Raw genomic sequence first — 21,021 nt, 5'->3', positions numbered from 1 at the left:
ATATAAAAAGTATTTAACCTTTATATAAAAAGTATTTAACCTTTATATAAACAGTATTTAAGCTTTATATAAAAAGTATTTAACCTTTATATAAAAAGTATTTAAGCTTTATATAAACAGTATTTAACCTTTATATAAAAAGTATTTAACCTTTATATAAAAAGTATTTAACCTTTATATAAAAAGTATTTAAGCTTTATATAAACAGTATTTAAGCTTTATATAAACAGTATTTAAGCTTTATATAAAAAGTATTTAACCTTTATATAAAAAGTATTTAACCTTTATTTAAAAAGTATTTAACCTTTATATAAAAAGTATTTAACCTTTATATAAAAAGTATTTAACCTTTATATAAAAAGTATTTAACCTTTATTTAAAAAGTATTTAAGCTTTATATAAAAAGTATTTAACCTTTATATAAAAAGTATTTAACCTTTATATAAAAAGTATTTAACCTTTATATAAAAAGTATTTAACCTTTATATAAAAAGTATTTAACCTTTATATAAAAAAAAAACTGATTCTCCTGTCGATTTCGACGTATGAGGTTCACACAACTATTTACTTGTCGGAAATCCACACAAATGATTTGTTGATAGTTGTGAAGGCTGATATAGAAATATCCACACTTTTTGGGATAACTGCTAATCTCAGTCGGTGCAATTGAATACAACGGACAGAGCAGACAATGAACCTCAGGTTTTTTTTATCATAGTTTTCTTTCTTCTAAATGCATGTCTTAATGAAGACTGAGAGTGCATCTGCCCCAGTGGTTTTTAAACCCACCCTCATATACAAACCTGAAAATGTCTACATTTCGGCACAGTACATTCGGGCAAATCTTCAGTTCCTAACGAATAATTGTGTGAACAGTTACCACACTGACATCAAACTGCACACTTATTGTCTCTATAGACACACGAAGTTCCTTATCCATGAAATTCTTTATTTTGTCAATCAACTGTGGTATTCGGTCTTAGTCCTTCCACACATATCATCATCCCTCACAAACTCTCTGCCTTTCTTTTCTTCTCTTCTGCCACTCAAAAGCTGATGCTCTATTCATGCGAGATGGTCTAAAAGCTGTCTGAAGCATTCCATAAGTTTCTGTGGCCATTTTTCCAAGTTTGAACCAGAATCGTTTTGCATGTCGTTTTTCTAAACGTCCGTAGGTCTTCATCTCTGGATTGCATTTTTGAAATTCACCAACTGTAACAATCAAACTTTAGTAGGGTGTATTCCAATTCCTACTGTAACTGTTCATTTGCAGATGAAATCATAAAAATTGGCCAGTCATCTAATAAGATGTATAGCAATAACATACTGAATTACGAGGATTTTAAATGCCTGTACAAAGAAGTCTGGAAACTTATTGAAGGCACCTCGTGTATATATCTATCTATATATTTATAAAAGTAAACGTGTCTGTGTATCTGTGTGTGTGTCTGTCTGTCTGTGTATATTTCCCTACGCAATAACTTTGTCAATTTTAAGTCTACAGACTCGAAATTTGATATACAGGGTACTGAGATTTTGGAAAATCTTTGTGATCGGTTTTTGGCCAGAAATGTGGCGATTAAAGGGTCAAAGTTCAACAATTTGACTTTTGAGAACTCTACCAAACTCCTCCGATAATTTTGGGTCTAAACATTGAAATTTTAGATATAGGTTCCTTGGACATGGATCTTACTTAATAACTTGATTTGAGCCCAAAACAATAAATTTTAAGGGGTCATAATAGGGGTCAAAGTTAAAAAAATTTAACCTCTGCAGTCTCTACCAAATTACTCAGACAATTTCTGGTCTAAATATTTGAAATTTTACATAAAGAGTAATCAGTGATAGGGCAAGCTTTTTAATCTGTTTGGGTCGAAAATGTTTAGTTACCAATGTATAAATGTATGTATGTATGTATGTATGTATGTTTGCATGTCTGCCTAAAACTTTCGACAGAGGCGACGGATTTTACCAGGATCAGTATCGTTTTAAAGTTCGACCTTTCAGACGACAAATATCGAAAAATTGGCTAAAAACATTAATGACTTCACCTTCAACTAGACACTTTTCTACGGGGGGGGTCGCCTTTTTCGCCGATGTTTTTGAAAGTTATCCTCTCCTTTCGATTGTCTAGCCTTAATTTAAACATAAGTCACTTCAGGTTTGGCGGTGGTCGTTACCACAAAGACGTCAGGTTTTCTTCCTTGTTCTTTTCCTCCTTCGCGGTACAGGTTCGAGCCTGCCTTCCTACTACCACTTTTTTTTTTGACCAACCTACACATCAAAACACCCAGGCAACGCCGGGATGAAATGCTAGTATATATATAAAAGTGAACGTGTCTGTGTGTGTGTCTGTGTGTGTGTACATTTTCCAACACAATAACTCTGTCAATTTTCAGTCTACAGACTCGAAATTTGATATACAGGGTACTTTTTTGTAATCAGGTTTCGGCCAGAAATTTGGATGTTAAGGGATCAAAGTTCAACGATTTAACTTTTGAGAACTCTACCAAACTCCTCCGGCAATTTTGGGTCTAAACACTTTAAATTTTAGATATAGGTTCCTTGGACATGGATCTAACTTAATAATTTGATTTGAGCCTAAAACAGTAAATGTTAAGGGGTCATAATAGGGGTACAAGTTAAAAAAATTTACTGCTTTTTTTTTTCTTTTCTTTTTTTTTTTTTTTTGCTCAACATACAACTCCAAACATACGGGAAATGCTAGTATATATATATATATATATATATATATATATATATATATATATATATATATATATACTTGCCGATCGCCCGGCATTGCCCGGTTGCAAAATACGCTTAAATATGATATTTTGATTAATGCAGATTTCGTATTCATTATTATATTATATTGGACCCAGTATATAGTTATGATTTAAAGAGTTTTTAAAACATTAATAAATCGTGCACTACCACCAAGAATCGAAACCAAACTTTAGCTTATGATTTACTTTGAAGTCAATGCCTGTTTGCTGCAAGGCTAAAAATTAAAACATGAACCAATAGCTATTACATTACGCATGCATATTCGTAATGCCGTCGTTCGACCTTCACCTGGCAAATTCCATTTTTTTTTTTCACACTTTTGCACCGATTTTCCCCGACTAAAACTCAAATATAAAGTTTTGCATGGGGTTCGAATACTCTAGATATATTAATTTTCATGTCTGTAGACTAAAGATTGATAGGGGAGTTTGGTAGGCAAAATTGTTTAAACAAATATATATATACGCATACATAAATATATATATATATATATATATATATATATATATATATATATAAGGAGGTTTGCGTTTACTATAATCTTTTTATGCAGATATTACACAAGTATAAATCATGTAGAATATCTGCATGAATATAATTACACATAATAGTTAATTGAAGATGATCATCCCATAAGAAAACCGAAAAAAACTGATGGATAATTAATTAAAATGAATGTTTAAAAGAATATTCAATTAGCTAGATCTTTTGCAGATGAATGCAATTCCACGACCCATACATAATAAAGTTGTATTTTCTTGTGAAATAAATAGAAAAAAAATTGTATGAGTATATATATATATATATATATATATATATATATATATATATATATATAAGGGGGTAGTCACCAACAATGTGTATTTTTTAACATTATTTTATTATTCCGTGTCTTGGTTTTTCATTGAGAATTATATTCAGATCATTGTAATAAAGTTTTTAAATCATTGAAATCGTTTTTAACGCGTTTCAGACGTTCTGTGAAGCGTCCTCTTCAGAAATTATTTTCAAAAAGTGTTGGAAATATAAAAATAGCGTTTTCTAGTTCATTTGAAATGTTTCCAAGGGGTGGAAGCTTGTAAGTGTCTACTATTCATTGGAACGTTCAATTTTTATTATTCTTTTATTCAGCTGTGGCGAGTCAGCTGTGGTCACTCCTGTGTTGTGTTTCTCTCTCTCTCACTCTCTCCCTCTCCTTGTGTTTTTTTCTTTTCCTTTAAGGTAGTGTGTATGTGTGTGTGTATATGTTTTCTTTTATTGGTTTGAAAATGTGTGTACTGTTTTATAGTATTATGAGGTTATTTGCTTCCCTAGGAAGGTGACTGTGATCCAAGGTCGTTACTAATGTGTATGTGTGAGGCTCTTCTGAAATAAGGGTAGGGGTGCTTTCAGTCTATTTTGATATTTATTTTTTGGATTCTTAGATTTTTCGTTTCAGTCTTTTTGGGTATTCTTTATATTATGTTTGTTTAGATATTGTGTGTGTATATATATATATATATATATATATATATATATATATATATATATATATGAGGTGCATTCAATAAGATATATATATATATACACACACATATATATATATATATGTGTGTGTGTGTGTGTGTATATATATTACTGTCAGTATAATTATCTTCCTCAACAAAGAGTCACGTCAACTGCATTAAAAAGTGAAGACCAATTCTATGAATAAATCTAAAATGCTTATCACAATTGATCGGATTACAGGAAATAGCATCTCTTGTATTCTACATAAAGTGCTCTTCTTCACGGAACGTCCGTCAAAGTCACATACATTTTTCGATCCTCGGAATCTACTATCGCTTCACACAACTCGGCTTTCATTCTTTTATTTACCATTCCATTAAATGTTCCATCGTGGAAATTCAACGTTCCATATGCATTAAGGCTTTTGTATTGGAAAGGAAATTATTGGAAGGCTGGTTCAGTCTGGAAGTATTATGATGCACTAGTGCATGCCCTCCGTCAAAAATGATGTGAAATATATATATATATATATATATATATATATATATATATATATATATATATATATCTGTGTGTGTGTGGAGAGATGAGAGAGAGAGAGAGAGAGAGAGAATACACTCCAAGATCCAAATATTTATTTTTCATGTTAAAATTTCGATATATTTTTTTACAGATCCGTTTTGTCATACAGAAACAATCGGTTATTGTTGTTGTTATTATTACTATTATTATTATCATCATTATGTCAATATCTAATCTTCTCGCGTATATACTCCTCAGGAGAATAGAAATTCTTTGCTTAGAAAGAAAACATGCATGACAATATAATGTCGGGGGGGAAAAAAAGGAAAAATAAATAATAACAGTATAGCTGCATCTCAAGATACAAGGCGGGGAACTGAAATTTCATCTCTCCACATTTTCAATATTTTTTCTGACCTTATTTTTTAGCTGATGAAATGTTTCACATTTGTATAGTTTCCAACATTTACATGGGATCTCAGGCCCAAGAAGGCCAGACAGAGCAAATTCACTCATAAATTTATGAGGATCTCAGTTTTTTTTACAGCATAGGCATAATCTGCATGCACTGGTTTCCCACTGGACGGAAAGTCAACAAGAAATACTATGCAGATGTTTTAAAGGAGTTCCGGAAGAGATTCTGTTGAAAGAGGCCAGCACTCTCCAAATCGCATCAGTGACATTTCTACCAAGACAATGCACCAGTCCACAACTCCACCCTTGTCACAGACTATTTGACCAATATGGGCATCAAGACAGTTCTTTCCTATAGTCCAGCCTTTGCTTCCTGTGACTTATAGTTATTCCCTAAGCTCAAGGAAAACCTTAGAGGCTACCATTATGAGACAATAGAGGAGATGAAAGAGGCTGTGACAAGGATCATTGACACAATTCCACAAGAGGGCTTTCATGGGGACTTACAGAAGTTGCTGGAACGGTACAGCAAGTGCATTGCAGCCGGAGGAGATTACTTCGAAGGGAACTACAGTTTCATGCGTGTACTATCAATAAAAGTGCCCGTATGAAAAATGTCTGGAAAGGCACCTCATATATGTAGTATGTGTATGTTTTATATATATATATATATATATATATATATATATATATATATATATATAATACATTCCACAGCCAAACAACGTCGCAGCTCATAAGAGCCATGACAGTCAACGAACCGGAAGTCCAAGACTCGAGTTTCGCCCTCATTTGGGCTCATCAGTTAGACACATCCGAACTCAGGATTCGAAACCCGAGCCTCTTGCATGCGAGGCGAGCATTCTACCAACTGAGCAAACGCCCCGCACACAAGAATTTATATTAACCTATACAGATCAAGCAAACCGCGCCGAAATCCGACTGTGAAATGAACCTACTTCGTCTCGACAAGGGACGCGGCCATCCAACCAGTCAATAACCCAAGCCGATGTCTCACAAGTAGGAGTTTTTAACTCGAAAGGACGACGCCATCCAGCAATACTAACCAAACGAGCAACTTATAATAGGATTTTCAGAATGTGAGAGATTGTATATAATAAATTCCTTGTCCTTGGTACATATATATATATATATATATATATATATGTTTGTATGTATAATGTCAGAAAATAATTCAAGCTCAATATTTGATCAGAGAATTCTAAAAGATGTTTACACTAATAAATTATACTTTATGGCGGTGAAGGCGTGAAAATACATTTGGGCTTTGTTTTCTTTACTCTTTTTCTTCATTCTTTTTCATCCCAAGATTTATGGATGAAGTGTTTGTCTTGGAAACGTTTTGATGACACCACTTATTTGATTAAGTGAAAACTGCCAAGTCGACTTTAAAAATCATTTTATTAGTCCCCACAAATCTTAAAGGTGAAGCATTATTATTCACAATCAAATTGGTGACCTCCTTTGTAATGTTTAAAATCAACACTTCGAATCATAACATAACGTTGCCGTTACGTACAAACAAGAGGAAATAAATAAATAAAAAATAAATAAAAATTCATGTCGGCATTTTTTTTTTTTTTTAAGTTTTTATTGCCGTTTCTTTCGTCACCACTTAAAAAAGTTTCTTGCTGCCAGATGTCCATTTTAACCTTAGATGCGTTTCTCCTTCCTCCGACCACATGCCGGCCACAGCCGGCCCTAACTCGTCCTCAACTTTGCACGTCCATTTTCTTTCATTTCTTACACTTCTTTCATTTCTTATATGTCAACTTTCTTTCTCCCGACCACATAGTACATTTTTTTTCCTTCTTTTTCTCGCGCACACATCCTAATTTGCATATGTGCGTTTTTCGGCTACGGCTGCTGCTAATCATTTCACAAGCTAGCCGTCCTTCTCTCCTGCTGCTTATGCTCCACTGCACACTCCTATGCAATTCAAGACAATCAAAGAATTGTTTTCTATCTACGAGAATAACAACGAAAAAAATTATATTCACGAAAACAAAAGAAAAACAAACAAACAGAAAACAAATAATTTATACGCTAGTCCTTTTAAAAGTAAGGCCTCTTATTTTGTAACTAAAAAAAACTAAAACGTTAAAGAGCTATGAAGACAGAAGTGCTACTATTAAAACGAGCAACCTTTTGTGCTCCAGAATTATTTTTTCTACATAGTCCCCACCATTCTCAGTGCACTTTTGCCAGCAATGAACGACACCTTGGTTGCAAAAGACTGGAGCTCGCTTTGTCACTCTTATCTCTGTTGCCACTCTGAAATCGATGAACCCATCTCCTAACTGTGTTGATATCGCTTGCATTGGCTTTGTAAACGTTCAATAGGCGCCGGCGAATGTTCATCAATTCAATTTTTTTCTGCGTGGAGGAATTCAATGATGCATCTCTGCTTCTGATTCATGTGTACGATGGAGTTGCTTTCTTAGTCGCACGCCGTCAATATCTGCAACAGAGAGAGGAAACTCTCGGGTTATGAATAGATAACTTTAGTCATCATCTTAAAAATAAAATCCATTCGGCCGAGATAAAAAATAGTAGGCATTACTTTTTGAAAGAGTCTCATATACTGAAAGAAAAAAAAAATAGTAAAAAAGCATTTTATGTCCATGAGAAAAATGAAATAGAAAGACATTTTACACGCCAACTCCCGAAAAAAAAAAGTTCACGGATAATTATTGGAAATTGAAGTATAAGGAACTGTCTTTTCTTTTTGTTGAAAGACAACATAAAATCCTATATTAGACACAACATATTAACGAATATCCCCTTTCTTTTTTTTTAACTTTAGATCCAATTGTCCATCCACCCAGCACGGCCGCAGCTGAGATTGAACTCACTACATGAGTTTGTAGTATAATTCAAATCTTGTCAATAGCTGAATACTTGATGTTTCGCCATGGCTATCAAGGGTATGTTTTATCTTGACGCCATCACTAGATGAGGTGCCTAACACGGCTTAAGAGACTCCCATCTACTCTTGAAAGAAGGATAGACCACGCCAGTTTCTCAACCTGGTATTTTACCTCACGGTACATACAGTGCCTCGCCTTCCCAAATGGTCACCCATCTGGTACTGGCCAGTCTGAACATTGCTTAACTTTGGTGATCTGGTGAGAACCGGTGTGTCAACGTGATTGTGCCGTATTATTGACGTGTAGCAAAAACAAAAACAATTTGATTCGAGAATCTTAAATAGGATGCCCCCTGGTGTTTTTGGGGTATTCTGGTGAATGAGAACTCTAGCTTGGATTAGCGTAGACCAATCAAAGGTACAGTGGCGAGGATGACCATAAACCCAATTTTTGATTGGCCTTGAGCCTAATTTTTTGTCTTGTTAAATTTTGGGAGAATAAAAAAAATATATAAATCCAAGTGTAGTATCTGTTCTGGTGTTACACTTAAGTTAACTTGTCCTTGGTCAATGTCGGGGAAATCCTTCTATACTAAGGCAATTTGTATTTTTGCAACTGCCAGAGTGTCCCTTTTTGGTGAGCTGGTATTCCCCCACATTAAAAACGAATTTGTGTCATATTTTTCTCTCGTAGGGAAGCAAATAAATACAATAAAGATATACTTGAATTAATCTATGAAAAAATTCATTAATTGCAAATCAAATCCATTGCCAAGGTCGCTGGAAAAATGGTAGGATCCTTCTACCGCTCCAGTAGATATCTCACTCCCGATGCAATTCTCTACCTATATAAAAGCCAGGTATGGCGAACGATGGAGTACTGTTGCCATATCTGGGCAGAAGCTGCTAGAACCAACTTATCCTCCCTTGACAGAGTTCAAAATAGACTTTGTAGCTTAGTGGGGATGCCCTTTTCTCTTCCCTGCAACCTCTTTCCCACAGAAGAGACGTTGCGAGCCTGTCTCTGCTTTATCGTTATTTTCATGGCAAGTGCTCAGCTGAGTTTCAATGTATGCCCCCCCCTCGCCAATGTTTCACGAAAAACACTCGTCTAGCCAAAACCACTATCAATAATTTCCCTCACTCTTTATCTGTGCTTAAATCTAAATGTAGATTCCATGAACAAAACTTTTTTCTTAGAACTGCAGACCTGTGGTACTCTCTTCCGATTGCCTGCTTTCCAGCTGACTAGAATCTGATTGTCTTCAAGTCCAACATAAACAAACTCTTGATGAACCGTCCGCATAAGTAATCCAATTTACAAAATTCCCACTACTTATGTTTACTATGCTATAATCACATTGACTAATGTATGCCCATTGACCCTTATCCTCGAGTGGCCTCAGGCCTTGATAAGTGGTGATTCCTGTGTAAAAAAAAAAAAAAAAAAAAAAAAAAAAAGTAAGTAACTGTGGATGATGTATCTTCATTTTCTTATCCCATCAACGCTGGTGTTTCTATTCTTGGTACAACACTGTTTCTTTGTTATATCAATAATCTTTAAGAGAATATTGTTTCAAAATCGACTACTCTGCTGTTTTTTATTTCACCAATTTTTGGTCCCCCAACAAAAGGAGGGTGGACCTGTGAATTCACCCTTGTCCGTTCGTCTGTCCGCACTTTTCTCAATAACTATGTCTTGGAATTTTCTGAAAATTTTCACAAACATTAAACATGATATGAGTAAAAAAGTAGCAGAACGGATTTTCCGGGTTTTGTGTTTATTAAAAAAAATGAATGCCTTGGATTTTTACAAAACTTTCTGAAAAGTTGTAACTAACTGATTTCTATATAATTTTGTTTTTCTATACTTTGCGATAACTCTTGGGTGTGCCCCAGGGGCTCTTTTAGGGCTAATAAAAAAAACACTCCATTTTTGGGACTATTTTACAATATTTGTCCAAAATTTTCTGTGTATGTCTATTTAGCAGTTTTGCATGGTGCTGAACTCAAATTTAAATATGTTAAGGCCTCGGGGGACTTCGGGGGCTAATTGGTGGGGGGGGCGGCAAAGATGGACTTAGTCATTCTGTTTTTTTGCATGGTGCAGAACTCAAATTTACATATGTTAACACCTAAAACTGCACTGTTTTTTCATTTTCACCAGGATTTGACATCTGCTAGGGACTTTTGGGGGATAAATGGCGGGAGGGGGTGCAAATGCTGAACTTAGTCATTTTTTATGCGTCGTTCACTATGCACTCACGGGGGAACCATGCATGCTTCACTTGTTTTTCTGTTGGAAATTCTCAACACTCGCCAGTAAGAAACTTTTTTAAAATCCTATTAACAAAATAGTTTCATTACGAAATTAAATTTTACCATTGTGCCTTTCGTTTCATTTTTATTCTTTTGCTAAATTATAAATTAGATGCAAAGCAATTCAAAACGTGCGTGCGCACAGACCCCAGCCAAGAAAACAAATTAGTGAGCCCCCGTTCCCCCTTCCCCATAAAAAAATTCAGAAAAATTATTATATCATAATTTAATTCAAAATTAAATTCCTCCATAATGCATTTCGATGTATTTGTAAACAAGTAAGCTAGGAACTTGTGCAGAATAGTGTATTTTGAAAAACGCATTTCAGGTGAAAACATTATTACAGATTTACATGTCATGTCGAAATTGGTATAAATTCCAGAAATTATGAAAAATGATCTAGGAAATTAATCATACGAATATAATACATCAGCTTACTGAGTTTTAGCGTATGTTTTAATGTGGAAGTGTTGCGCAACCAATTCTGCATGAAAAACTGACTTGTCTCCTTGGCTTTCCTTGAAATCTGCTATTGACAAAATAGAAACTGTCTGACAGGTAGTCTCTACCATTTTTTCCGAAAAAAAAAAAAAAAAAAGATCTAACACATGGGTATGTTTAACGTAAAACCAAATATGATTCTCATAGCTGTTCTCATTGTTCAGCCGATGCAATTTCCAACCCCCTTCAGGTGCGCCGTGTCCAACTTGGGAATCTCTACAGAATTTATAACTTAAAACTTGATATGATTATGTTAAAAATTAACCCCCATCTTGTCTATCATTCTTTTCGTTTCTCATTGTGTTCTTTATCCTCCGTTCATATTTGATTCTTTCTCTCTCAGTCAAAATTAAAAGAAATAAAGAAAAGGACAATAAAAAAACATAGCGATGGTCCATTATAAGCCACAGGAATATCACAGCAGTATTTAACCAGTAGCTGAACAGAGATTTTCCCCTGTCTCTATCTTTCTATCTGTCTGTATCTCTCTCTCTCTCTCTCTCTCTCTCTCTCTCTCTCTCTCTCTATATATATATATATATATATATATATATATATATATATATATATATCTTATGTAAATATTTTCAGTATATACTTCGACGGTGTTTGATGCGTAAGTAGAGCTAGGTAAGAAGTTTCGAAAATATATATGGCAATTAAGATACACAGAATTTTCCGCGTTTCATTCTCGTGAGAATTCGCCAGGCTATTGCATGGAATTTTTTTTTTTTTTTTTTTTTTTGCATGGAGGTCACCACTTATCAAGGCCCAGAAGCACCTCGGGGATAAAGATCATTGCGTGTACAGTAATCAATGGGATAGTATCGTAGTAATCGTCAGCATTGGAGATTTGATAAAGTGTCTTACTTAAGGGGGCGATTCATCAGGAATTTGTTTATGTTGGACTTGAAGACATCCAAGTTGTAGTCAGTCAGGTGGGAAACAGGCAAACGAACAGAGTCCCACAGTCGTGCACTTCTAAGAAAGAAGCTCTACACTTGGATTTAGCACAGATAAAGAGTGGCGAAAATTATTGACAGTAGTTTCAGCCAGACGGGTGTTTCTCGTGAAAGATTGGTGAGGGGGGACCAGAGATTGGAGCTCAGACGAGCACCTGCCATGAAAATAACGATAAAACAAGACAGGCTCGCAACGTCTCTTCTGTGGGAGAGAGGCTGCAGGGAAGAGAAAAGGGCATCCCCCACTAAGCCATGATGTGGCTTTGTGTTTTTATATATTCACGTAGTACTTTATTATTATTATTATTATTATTATTATTATTATTATTATAAGAAGAATACATAAACAAATATTCTAGTATAACATAAAATGTAAATAAACATCCAAATTAAAAGAAGGTCATTTCCGATCACAAAGAAATAAAAAAAAATCCTCGCTAAAACAACAAAGAAACAGATGGGTTCGCTCATTGACTACAATAAATGAGTATGAAAAGAACCAAGAATCTGATTGGCTGACTTGCAAATCCAGTATCACGAGAATGTATAAAAATACGAAGCAACATCTATTCCATGCAATAACCTAACGAATTCTCACGAGGATGAAATGCGTAAATTTTTATGTAGCTTAATTGCCACATATATTTTCAAAACGCACACACCTCTCTCTCATATATATATAATATATATATATATATATATATATATATATATATATATAATTAAAACAATTTTTAGTTACGTATATCTCATTATATTTTATTTCAACCCTATCGACAATAGGGCCCTTTCAAATGAGTAAGCTGGTCACTGGTGTGTGACCGACCCATGTGTTACATTAAATGTCTTAGAAACGGTCCCACGATGATGTGACGATGGGCCAGTCATTAGGGTCTGATTATAAAGAGGAAAGGCATACCTGGGATGTTGGATGTTGGTATGTGCCTCCTTCATTCTCTCAAGATGATATCTGGCTGAAACCTTCTTCGTCTTCAGGCCCACTTCGTTCTTTAATGCAGACATTTGTGGTAGACATAAAAAACGTCACGCGACAAAAAAAAACGCACGTAATATATGAGAAATATAATTAACTATTTATTTTATAAAATGTATACAATATATATATTACAATATAACACAATTTACAGATCATACTATTGATTTTTACCATTACTTCTTTTAAATTAACTAGCCGTAACTAGTGTTGCGGGAGAGGGGGTGTTCCCTCCCCCCTCATTTACTGAGTGACAAAAGTATGCGTCTTACCCCATGCTATCCGGACGGAAAAAAAAGAGAAAAAAAAAGGAAGGGAATTATGGGATTGCATTCTGGCTACTTATGTATCCCTCTGCCTACGGTCAAATCACATTCTGGCCACGCAGTGGAGGAGTGGGGGGGCAACCACCACAACCGGGCAATAGATATAGTAGATATAGTGGCACAGTATCACAGGTAGATTTTTTTTTGCTATTATTGTTTTTATTTTTCTTTAAAATACATCTGTTACATTATTTATTTATTTTAAATAAACTCACTTCTGTATTTTTTTTATTTTCAGGTAAGTTTCCTTTTTTTGAAAAGTCCGATACCACTTTTTTTTTTTTGGAAACGATTTGCATTTAGAAGCGTAACCAAAATTCAAAGACCTCAGACTGGATTCAGGTAAAGAAAACGTGAATGATTATTTTTTATTATATTTGTGTCCAGCATATATATATTTTTTATTATATTTGTGTACAGCATATATATATATTTTTTTATATTTGTGTACAGCATATATATATTTTTTTTTTATTAGAGTTTAAAATCATTTTTTGCACGAACGTATAGAAGTCAATGCTGGTGCTCGTTTTAAATAGAGCACTGACTGAACGATTATTATTCCTATTTACAATGCCTCCCCACGGGACAGAGTTAGACACTAGGGTCGTTTTTTAATGTGGAGAAAATGAACAAAAATAAAAATTGTCTCAATCGTTAAATATTTCTCCTCCACTGACAGAGAACCAGAAATTGAAGTGCAGCATCTGAGGAACAGATACTACACTTTGATCTTGTCCCGAAGGTCAAACGATTATTATTATGATCATTTTTTTTCTGTTTAGAAAATAGAATGCTAGTAAAATTTTGTATCAATACGAAAAAGGTACTTTTACAAAGAAAATATTTATGTTAAAAATATATCGGGAATGCTAGCGTGGAATATTAGAGCATAAACAATGAAGATGATTTGGTAATGACGTCAGGTGATCTCAGTGACGTAATGAGATAGTTTAGAAAAGACATACAGTTTTAGTTGAGAGTTAGAGTGGAGAGTTGGACATAGACACAGAAGATATCATCCTCGCGTTCGGAATCTTGGGGGAAAAAAACGCAACTTCAGCATCATGTAGCACTTGCAACGTCTTGCAGCTCCGATGTGAACTCAAGAATAAAGTTATATCAAATATATAATCTATTCTCGTTCAGTTTCCTGAGAAGAGACGAAGACACTACGGTATGTTATTTGCCTTTGCGCTACACAGACTGAATGCTAATGAACGGTTTTAGGTGTTGCACACCTACACAAACATTGCAGAAGATAGACGTTTCCCATAAAGATAAACACGGTCATATATATATATATATATATATATATATATATATATACACACACACACGATACAGCTAATTATATAGACGTTACACATTTTATAGACACGTTTACAAAGTATATATATCTTTTGTTATTCATTTGCTGTAACTGTCCGGCGTGGCCCGGTAGTTTTTCTTTACTTTAATTCTCATTTTTGACCTGAGACCCAATATTTCACATAATGACAAAGAAGTACCCAATATTTTTCACCCTAACCTAACCTTAAATTAACCTTAACCCCTTTTTTTTATTGTTTTGACTTTGATGTCGGTTCCTTTTAATTCGTTATCTTCAGGTTGTTTACGTAAATAACGATAAAAATTCAGTTTTAGCCTGGGTCACAAACTGTACCAGTAGGAATGTGTGAAACGGTTTGTGAAAGTGTTGTGAATAATAATAATGATAATAATAATAAATTAATATAAATAAATAAATATAAATAAATAATGATAAATAAATATAAATAAATATAAATAAATAATAAAAATAATAAATATAAATAAATAATAAAAATAATAAATAAATATAAATAAATAATAAAAATAATAAATAGATATAAATAAATAATAAAAATAATAAATAAATATAAATAAATAATAAAAATAATAAATAGATATAAATAAATAATAAAAATAATAAATAGATATAAATAAATAATAAAAATAATAAATAAATATAAATAAATAATAAAAATAATAAATAAATATAAATAAATAATAAAAATAATAAATAAATATAAATAAATAATAATAATAAAATAATAAATAAATATGAATAAATAATAATAATAATAATAATGAATAAATATAAATAAATATAAATAATTATAATAATAAAAAAAAAATAATAATACTAAATAAATAATAATAATAAATAAATATAAATAATAATAATAATAATAAATAAATATAAATAAATAATAATAAATAAATATAAATAAATAATAATAAGTAAATATAAATAATAATAAATAAATATAAATAAATAATAATAAATAAATAAATATAAATAATAATAAATAAATATAAATAAATAATAATAAATAAATATAAATAAACAATAATAAATAAATATAAATAAATAATAATAAATAAATATAAATAAATAATAATAAATAAATATAAATAAATAATAATAAATAAATATAAATAAATAATAATAAATAAATATTAATAATAATAATAATAATAAATAAATATAAATAAATAATAATAATAAATAAATATAAATAAATAATAATAATAAATAAATATAAATAAATAATAATAATAAATAAATATAAATAAATAATAATAAATAAATATAAATAAATAATAATAAATAAATATTAATAATAATAATAATAATAATAAATAAATATAAATAAATAATAATAATAAATAAATAATAATAATAAATATAAATAAATAATAATAAATAAATATAAATGAATAATAATAAATAAATAATAATAATAATAATAAAAATAAATATAAATAAATATAAATGAATAATAATAAATAAATAATAATAATAATAATAATAAAAATAAATATAAATAAATATAAATGAATAATAATAAATAAATAATAATAATAATAAAAATAAATATAAATAAATATAAATAAATAATAATAAAAAATAATAAATGAAATAATAATAAGAAGAAATAATAAGAAATCAATAAAAATAAATAAATGAACAAATTATATAAAAAGAAACAAAATAAGATAATTAATGAAAAAAAATAATATATAAATAAAATTAAAAATAAATAAATATTATTAATAAATAAACAATTTAAAATATTAAAATAAATTAATAAAAGAATTTTTGGCGGAGTTGTACAACCATCACCCCTTGCGTAATTTGTATAATGATAGGGTTTTGTTAATTTTTTCAATGGATTATTATTGATTGGACACTAATTAACCAGATTTTGAAAAAAAATTGAAAAAAAAAAAATTATTATTTAGACATTTGAAAGGGGTGCTCACCTTTTAGTTACAACGTTCTGGTAAATCGGTCACCCATTTTGTAACCAATAAAAACGCGGGAATCTCAAACCCGTAGAAAGTGAAAATGACATAAACCTACCGCATTTGTAAGTCAGAAATATTTATTTTGTTTCTCAAAGAAAAAAAAAAATAGAATGAAAATTATTTTTTTTTTTACTTTTTTTATTTTTTGTTTTTATGAAAATAAAGTTTCGAGTTTTTTTAAAAAAAAACTTAGTTTTTGGTTGATGAAAAGTGAGTTTGTGGTTGTTTTTTTTTTTAATAATTTATTTGTTTTTATGAAAGGTGAGTTTATCGGTGTTTCCTTAAGTTTCTTCATTAATTCCCATCTTGGGTTTCCGGAGGTAGCCATAATTTCTTCATTAGCACGTGTTCACAATGGAAAAAGCAAGCAAGAATAAAAAAAAAAAATAAAAAAGGAGCGGGTTTGTATTACTGTACACATAGATTCGAAAAAGTTGTCAAAAAACAAATATATAACAAATAAATGTTATCAAAGGCAAGATAAGTTACTTTTCTTCCAAACTGGATATATTTTTCGTGTTTTTATTAAATGTAACATGTTTATTCAGCTCGAAAAACATACAATGTTTTCCGATGTATTGGAAAATTCAAAATGGCGCCCGACTTTCTCTTTAACACAGTAAGTTTGGGAAAAGGTATTATAAATAATAAACTAGACAAAATACTATTAAAAACCCACCGAATATATGTCAACCTATGTCGCGGTATTGAGCGAGTTTCTAACAGTATTTTGTCTAGTTTTATATTTATAACACCTTTTCCCGAACTTACCATGTTAAAAAGAGAGTCAGGCGCCATTTTGAATTGTCCAATACATCGGTAAACACTGTATGTTTTTCGAGCTAAATAAACATGTTACATTAAATTAAAACACTGAAAACATATCCAGTTAGGTAGAAAAGTAACTTATCTTGCCTTTGATAACATTTATTTGTTATATATTTGTTTTTTGACAACTTTTTCGAATCTATGTGTACAGTAATACAAACCCAAACGAGGAACAAAAAAAATGTCAATTATTAACTTCCGTGTTTGGACAATAATTCACTTCCGTGTTTGGACAATAATTCACTTCCGTGTTTAGAAAATAGAAGGAAAAAAATGAGTCAAAAAAGTGAGCACCCCTTTCAAATGTCGAAATAATGATTTTTTTTTTTTTTCAAATTGTTTCATAATAATTAGTGTCCTATCAATAATACTCCAGTGAAAAAATTTCAAAAAACCTATCAGTATACAAATTACACATGGGGTGATGGTTGTACAACTCCGCCAATTTTTTTCTTAATAAATGAATAATTGTTTTTTTTTTTTAAATCAAGAGTATAGAGGTGATGACATACGGTGCAAATTTGGCGAGTTTCTGGAATCATTAAGGTTTTAAAATATTTTCATTTATACTTATTTCACTAAGACGTGTGCTTTCTGTGTTGTTACTGAACAATTCCATTTTTTTTTTTTTAATCGATAATAGAAATCATTTGTGTAGAATGCAGCAACTTCTCAAAAGAGCCCGCATAGTGTGTAGGCTAATACTGGTCTATTATTTTTTTATTATTGGAATCCTTTTGATGAGGATAATAGTCCACAAATAAACAAATAAACAAACTAACAAACAAACAAATAAATAAATAAGTAAACAAATAAATAAATAGCTAATAATGGTCGTCATTGGTTGCGTCCTGCTGGACAGCATGTTAAACCACTTCGTAACCAAATCCTCAACTGTCACAAATCTTACTGATTGCTCCGACGAACACCGCAAGAAATCTTCTGAACGCCCGAGCGATTGTATTCATATTGCTTTCGTTAACAAATGCTCGCCTGACAAATGACTGTTGAATTCTTAGCTCAGGTTTCCTTGCTTAATTCCGGAACTAACGACAGTGCATGAATGCTAATTAGGAGCCATTCTTTCTTTTCTAGATTACATTCCAATATTTGTTATTGATGCTTACGCAGCAGTTTCGCTTGTATTTGACGTGTATGTATGACACGGTCGTTTGCCGGGGGAAGAGTTACTTGATTAAAAAAAAAAAAAAAACGTCCTGGGAACAGCAACCAGTGCCCAAGATTTTAGACATGATCGAACGGTAGGCACCAAATTATAACCCATCCGTTTGTTGTGGGGAGTTATTTTTTTGGTTTTTGTTTTCTTTGTAATTTTTTTAAATTAAATTTTCACCCCAAACAAAACACAGTGACACTTTGATGCAGGGGCTACTGTTTGTGACATAAGGGCAGGCAGGGATACTACGTAGGGAGTTAAGCAGTAAGCTATCTTTTTACATTACTCTTGAACTTTTGTATATCAATATCAATATCAATACAGTCGGGGACACAGGAACCCGGAAAGGAATTCCAAAGTCTAGCAGTTCTGGGGAAGAAACTAATAGAGTAGAAGGCTTTCTTAACTTTAGGGATTTCGACTGTGTTGGGGTGGGATTTCAGGAGTATTTACACCAAGTGGGTACAAGGGTTTGTAGTTCGTCGGAGTATCTACCATTAAAATACTTGTAAAACAGGCAGAAAGATGCAGCATTTTGTCGTCGATGGGACAGCAGCTGAAGCCTAGCTGGCAGTTTGGAACTTGTCAAAGAGTGAGAGGCTAGTAACGGATGCATCAGCCCAAATGGACAACAAAAGTAAGTCTTTGAATTTCAACAAAGTTTTGCACTATATATGCTCTGCATCTATATAATAGATACATTGAGCTTAACTCGAAATTAATGGTGATTAGGTTTTTAACATAACAATCTAGACCCGTTAAACGAAAATGGTATGCATTGAAATTAACGATATTTCAAAAATAAACATTTAAATATATATATATATATATATATATATAATTGTGGTCAGAAGCTAAGAAAAACAGAAGTCTTATCGTAGCTGTTCAGCGAGTGAGTTCAGGCCGAGAAAAGAAAAAACAAAGATGGCGGCCAGCATTTTATTACGTGCGTTCTCGCAAGATCTTGTGTGCGCGTGAAGCTGGAAACTACAAAAAGAGCTTCATTTTTCGGTGCTGGAGAGATTCCAGATCTGGCAGGAGAGTAGGTGCAATGGGATTGGAGATTCTACTTTCTCGGATTTATTCCCTTTTGTGTGTTAGAGGTGAACCCCCCACCCCTCGGGAGGCGCACTGCAGTTTAATGACCGTGCCTCCCCTTATTTTTTTTTAAAGATAGTATTTTCAATAATTTTACAAGAAAAGTCAAAATCAGCCCAAATGTGACATACATAGGCGAATGATGGCCTTACAGAGGCACAGGATACTTTCAGACGTAACTAACTTTCTAGCATGATAGAGAGAGTCCACCTTCCTCGCAGCAGCTGTGGCAAATGCCCTCGACGTATCTGTTCCAACTCATGTTTTCTGTGAACGTTAAGCCGAGGAGTTTGAACAAAGTACTTTCAAGTAATGTATCTTTAGCCATAGCTTGGTTGAGAAAGTTTCTCGTAATTATTAAAGGAGACAAGCTTAGTCTTGGCAGCATTAAATGTGACCATCAATTTTTGTCCCCATTCCACTAGAGACAGGAGGTCTTTCTCAGGATTTCTGCCACTGCCTTAGGTGCGTGTTCATTCGTTTTCCCCTCATGCCTATTATAGAGCCTGGTGTCATCAGCAAATATACCCATCTCAGAGACTATTTTCTCAGATAGATAATTTATGAATATCGGGAATAATAAAGGTCCAAGGATTGATCCCTGTTTAGATATACAACCATCGAGGATAACTTGGATTCTTATTTAAAAAGGATTTAATGTTAAGTATTCGTCCAGTGATACCATATGATCAAATTTTTTGAGAATACCATCATACCATACCCTGTCAAAAGTCTTAGATATATCCAAGGCTACTACCCTACATTTTCCTGCTTTATCCAGTGCATGGTATATAATTTCAGAGATTACAGTTAGGATATCTGCAGTAGAATGGGCTTGCCTAAATCCATATTGATGGTCGGACAGAAGTTTAGCAGCTGTAAGGTGGTGAACTAGAGCTTGATTAATTATGGACTCAAATGTTTTGGCGAAAAAAGGAGGAGGCTAATGGGGCGATAATTTAATGGGTCAGTTTTTTTGCCAGAATTCTTGTGAAATGGTATCATAGAAACAGTTTTCCAGGAGTCAGGAAATCAAGATTTTTGAAGGCATTTGCTGTAAAGTTTGGAGAGAACTGGAGCAACCTAAGCAGGGCATTTTATTGGAGTACATCCGGGATGAGATCGGGTCCACATGCTTTTGAGGTGACTAGGTTTTTTATGATATCATGTACTTGAGAAGGGGTGATTTTCAGATCATCTAGTGTGGTTTCTGTCCGCAAAGGAAAATTAGGAAGGGAGTGGTTTGCTGGGTTCAATGTAGAGTTTGAGGGAAACAGACTGGCAAGCATGTTAACCTTCTAGATTGCCCATTATTTACTACATTGTTGTAGGGTTTCCAGAACCCCTGGATACGGTATTAATAATTAGTAACAAAA

The 21,021-nt window shown here is 32.3% G+C and overlaps 1 protein-coding gene across 2 annotated transcripts in view; it reads left to right on the top strand.

The window, feature by feature from the left end:
- Positions 1-14,981, top strand: part of LOC145259828 (uncharacterized) — a 299,932-nt gene extending 284,951 nt beyond the window's left edge. For both annotated transcript variants that reach the window (XM_080117652.1, XM_080117653.1), the window contains one exon: positions 13,445-14,981. In XM_080117652.1, coding sequence (XP_079973778.1) covers positions 13,445-13,509 — 65 coding nt within the window. In that variant the 3' untranslated portion in view covers positions 13,510-14,981. The remainder of the gene's footprint in view (positions 1-13,444) is intronic.
- The last annotated feature ends 6,040 nt before the right edge of the window (positions 14,982-21,021 follow it).

Source organism: Euprymna scolopes, chromosome 35 (assembly GCF_053919585.1).
Source record: "Euprymna scolopes isolate OS-2025 chromosome 35, ASM5391958v1, whole genome shotgun sequence".
Taxonomy (NCBI): Eukaryota; Metazoa; Mollusca; class Cephalopoda; order Sepiida; family Sepiolidae; genus Euprymna; species Euprymna scolopes.
This window is presented reverse-complemented; position numbering and strand designations above follow the sequence as displayed.